The 4,837-nt window shown below is 38.9% G+C and overlaps 1 protein-coding gene across 1 annotated transcript; it reads left to right on the top strand.

Annotated features, from left to right (window-relative positions):
• The first annotated feature begins 324 nt into the window (after positions 1–324).
• Positions 325–4,215, top strand: LOC148947146 (uncharacterized). The gene is made up of 3 exons (XM_089096521.1): positions 325–502; positions 2,762–3,350; positions 3,624–4,215. The coding sequence occupies exons 1-3, from the start codon at positions 325–327 to the stop codon at positions 4,213–4,215; spliced, it is 1,359 nt and encodes a 452-aa protein (XP_088952647.1).
• Positions 4,216–4,837: the final 622 nt, after the last annotated feature.

Below are 4,837 nucleotides of genomic sequence, written 5' to 3'. Positions count from 1 at the left end.
TGTACAAATCATACGCTATGCTTCCTCATAGACACGATGCGGTTTTCCCTGTGGTACTCTATAGCCGATTATCGGCACCACACGGCTGTATCATTTGAGATCTAAAGTTACATCAAACAACAGCATAGCAGATTAAAACATGGATCAAAGTGTAGAGTTAGAAATATCTTTTTATTGTGAGTGTGCTATTTGTAATGGCCACTATCATGAGTTCAGTTATTCCTATAAGAGTAATGCAGCACATTTAGAAATCATGGGAAATGAAATAGAAGTGGACAATCTGTGCGAAATGAGAAGAAGAATCTTTGATGAAATGGTGAGAAAATGGTAAGCTCATCACTTTCTGCAATGGAAGAGAGTGACCAGTATCACAGGAAACAATCCAAACAATGGACATCCTCTCCATTACAAGAAAGATCAGGAGCACAAGGAAGCTCTCACAAATGGAGGTTCGATATAGCAGAAAAGAAAGATATAAAGAAGAGACAAAGACAAGATGGATGTCTCTACAGAGGGCACTTTCAAGAGAGAACACGATGAATTATTTTATGATGCGGATTCAGAATGTCTAAATTTGTTTAACAATGTTAATAATGTATAATAATGTATTAAACATATTTTTATATTAATATTCTACATGTCATTACTTCATTGAAAATATACTATGCATTACTTTGTTATATTTCCATTATTTTTAGAGTACGTTAGCACCTTAAACGCTTAGAATATCTATTAAAAAGTTGGAGATGTATGATATTAATAAACATGTAATATTTTACAAGCTAAGCTACGTAACAATTTCCATGTTTCATTTGCATGCAATAGACACCGACAGTTCTATGACTCCTCCCCACATTGAATTCTACGCGTTTTAAGACTCCTCCATACAATGAATTCAGATGGTTTTAGGACTCGTCCCCCTTGTCATAAGTCTTTCTAACCTTCAGAAAAGATATAAAACGTGTGATGAAGTACTTCTCTGCTCAATTATTACATTAAGAGCTTCCAGAATATTAGGACTATATGACACAGAATCAACTGGTTTAAAAGATAATCTTGTGGTGTTACATTTGAATGTGCATTTTTATTATTGTCTATGGAACTCGAAGAAATTGACTGTTATCATTGGTTAGTGAACTATAATATGTTTGAGTATTATAAAAGCTTATGAATTACTATATTACATCGTATATACAGACTGGGATTCTACTATAGAGTGATTACACCACATAATAAAAGTGGTCAAGAACTGAGAAACTTTCACGAAGAACTCAGTGAAATTTGCAGGTTTTTTGGGGTTGAAGCACTATACGTAAGGGGTAACGTACCTACAGATAAAGTTTTAATTCGAAACTGTGACCCTAGGATTCCACTTTTCAATTTAGAAGAATTTAAGTGTTCTAAATTTGAAGGGGCTTATCACTGTCCTGAAGAGGAGGTTAGGTTATTCGCACAGTGGTTACCTAGGGACATACCTGATCGTGATAAGTGCATAAGACACGGTAAAAACTATTCTATGTCATGGGAATCCTTGTGTGTGAATGTTTAAGCTTTAGCATAAAGTATTGTTTTTATGCAAATATGTTTTTTTTTCAAAACAAATCTATTTTACTAAGTTTCCTAAATAGATATCTTTGAGTTTGTCCTTTATTTATTATTTTAAATAGCTCTATACATTCAAGAACTTATGAAAAAAATTGTAAATAAGTAACATACGCCTTCTTGAATTCGCCTCTTGAACACACAACAAGGAAATTTCATCCGGGATATTATGAGAAAATTGTAAGTAAGTAACAAACACCTTCTTGAATTCGCCTCTTGGACATACAATACAGAAATTTCATTCAAGAAACTATGAAAAAAATTGTAAGTAAGTAGCAAACTCATTCTGGAATTCACCTCTTGGATACACAATACAGAAATTTCATTCAAGAAATAACGAAAAAATTGTAATTAGGTAACCAAGTTACCAACACTTGGTTACTTATTTACAATTTTTCGTTATTTCTTGAGTAAAATTTCTGTATTGTGTATCCAAGAGGTGAATTCAATAAAGAGTTTGATACTTACTTACAATTTTTCATAATTTCTTGAATGAAATTTGAAGAGGTGAATTGAAGAATGAGTTTGCTACTTATTACAATTTTTTTCATAATTTCTTGAATGAAATTTCTGTGTTGTCTGTCCAAGAGGTGAATTCAAGAAGGTGTTTGTTACTTACTTACAATTTTTTCATATATTCCCGGATTAAATTTCCGTGTCGATGGCCGACGAAGGCCATGTCGATGGCATCGACGCCGACGATGGCTGTCTTCTGTGCAGAATTGTTGCACCTACCGAGGCACCGAACTTGGAAACACCGACCATCATCATGTTGCAGCCAAAATCTGGCTTCGCCTGAAAGCTACAAAAGCCATCCAGAAACCTCGGAAAATTGATACCTACCATATCCAGCAAGACCCCACTTTGGCTAAGCAGTATCAGGTCGAAATATCCAACAGATTTGAGGTTCTTAAGCAATGCGATGATAGTGAAGGTGTGTGGATGGTCTTCAAAGAGAATGCTCTTACAGCTGCAACTAGGGTTGCTGGAATAAAACTACGCAAGAAAAAAGGCTGGATCAGCAACGAGTCCCTCGCCATTATTGATCGCAGACGGGAAGCCCGCCTTCACGGGGACATGACAGCGTATATTTATATACTAAATAAGGAGCGTAACATCATGCTGCACAAAGACCGTTAGACCTTTATTGACAAAAAAGCACGCGAGCTCCAAGAGGCAACCAAAAACAAGGACATCAGTGCCACATATAAGATCCTCCGTGAACTCTCAGGTCAATACACTCAAACTACATCGTATATCCGCGACGCCAATGACGAAAATATTTACGACAAATCACAGTGCCTTCGCCAGTGGGAGCAACACTTCGAGAAGCTACTGAACTCCGAACCACCTTACCAAATTGACGACGAGATTACTGCTGCGGCTGAGAATGCTACACCTACCCCCGATGGCACTGAATTTACTGCAGAAGAAATTAAAGTAGCGGCACGAAAACTGAAGAACAACAAAGCGCCTGGAATATGTGGCCTGACATCAAAACTCCTTAAAAATGGCGATTCATGCATGACCCTCTGGCTACAAAAGCTGTTTAATACTGTGTGGCACTCTGAAATAATACCATCAGACTGGAAGACTGGCTTACTTGTGCCAGTCTACAAGAGAAAAGGAAGTAAAGCAGAATGTAATAACTATCGTGGAATAGCTCTGCTCTCGTTATCCGGCAAACTCCTCACCATGCTGCTCCTCCAGCAGGCAACAAAGTACCTCCATCCCCTTCGTCACCACCAGTAAGCTGGATTCATGCCGGGTAGGTCGACTACTGAGCAAATCCATACAATTAGACAGCTGATAGAGAAAACTGTAGAATATAAAAGGAAAGCATACATTGTCTTCGTCGATTTTCGATCTGCTTTTGACACTGTCGACGGACAGTCACTGTGGTTGATCCTTCAATCTTCTCGTGTACCTAAGAAAATTGTCAATCTGTTCAAATAACTACAAAATAAGACCGAAAGTGCTGTTCTTGTAAATGGCCAGCTCTCATCACATTTTCAAATTAGAAATGGTGTACGGCAAGGCTGCGCTGCTGCTCCCGAACTCTTCAACTGTGTTATTGACCATGTTCTCAACAAAAAACTGCTGGCGCATCCGTTTGGCATCAATTTTGCTGGAAGAGTTCTGGCAGATGTCGACTTCGCTGAAGATGTTGCATTGGTATGCAAAAATCTCACTGAGATCAAAATATCACTGGAAATGCTTGCATCTGTTGCAGGAAAGCTTGGTTTAAATGTAAACTTTACCAAGACCAAAATATTATATGTTGCCACCAAACCGTGCACCTTGACAACCGGAGAAATACGTGGCCAAGATATTGAGATAGTGAAGCAGTTCACCTACGTTTGTTCAATTGTTTGTTCAATCAGAAATCTAGATGAAGAGATATCAGCAAGGGTGGCAAAGGCGAACGCCGTTTTCGGCCGCAAACTGAGAACAATATTTCACAAACCCCAGATCAGCCGTCTCACGAAAGCTTGCATATACTCTGCCTCGGTAGCAAGTGTCGTGTTCCACTCGTCAGAGACTTGGCCTTTAACGCAGTCGCAAATCATGAAGGTAGATGCTGTCCAGACAAAACACCTCCGCAAAATTTAACACATTAAGTGGCTCAACAGGGTACGGAACATGGATATCATCTTGTCCTTTAAATTACAACCCCTGTCCGAGAAGCTTGAGTCCCGCTCGCTGCGTTGGTACGGTCATCTACTTCGCCTACCCACTGAAACACCTGCCCGAGTTATATTTGACTTCGATCTAACTGCAGACGGCTGGAATCGCCCCAGAGGTAGACCACGTATGAGACGGGCGGATATCACCCACAATCGACTCACGGCGTGGGGCAATGACCCCAGTGAAGCTCCTACACTGGCACGAAACAGGCCACTCTGGAGACGACTGACGGCGCTGACGTCTGGTTCCCTCTACGCTGGCGAAGCTGCCGAGCAAGAGCTTTAAGTCAAGTAAGTCGAGTCAAAGTGTCCAAAAGGTGAATTCAAGAAGGAGTTTGTTACTTACTTACAATTTTTTCATAATTTCTTGAATGAGTAGAACTATTCTAAAGAATAGAGACGGGTTAAGCTTAAATATACTTATTGCTTAAACATATTAAAAACAATTGTTTGAAAAAAAACACACATTTACATAAAAATAATACTTAAAGTTCACTGTTAAACATCGACAAACGAGGATTCCCATGATATAGAACACTTTTTATCGT

Source organism: Artemia sp. Qi Xiang Cuo, chromosome 11, assembly GCF_049724085.1.
Source record: "Artemia sp. Qi Xiang Cuo chromosome 11, ASM4972408v1, whole genome shotgun sequence".
NCBI classification, from domain to species: domain Eukaryota; kingdom Metazoa; phylum Arthropoda; class Branchiopoda; order Anostraca; family Artemiidae; genus Artemia; species Artemia sp. Qi Xiang Cuo.
Note: the sequence above shows the minus strand (reverse complement) of the source record. Positions and strands in the feature narration are given on the sequence as shown.

What these genes read in the sequence shown, in the direction of transcription:
- LOC148947146 (XM_089096521.1), top strand. Translation starts at nt 325, where the DNA reads ATGGTAAGCTCATCACTTTCTGCAATGGAAGAGAGTGACCAGTATCAC. An exon ending in GAGACAAAGACAAGATGGAT is followed by an intron (nt 503 to 2,761) that starts GTCTCTACAGAG and finishes TTGACAAAAAAG; the next exon opens with CACGCGAGCTCCAAGAGGCA. An exon ending in CATCCCCTTCGTCACCACCA is followed by an intron (nt 3,351 to 3,623) that starts GTAAGCTGGATT and finishes TTTTCAAATTAG; the next exon opens with AAATGGTGTACGGCAAGGCT.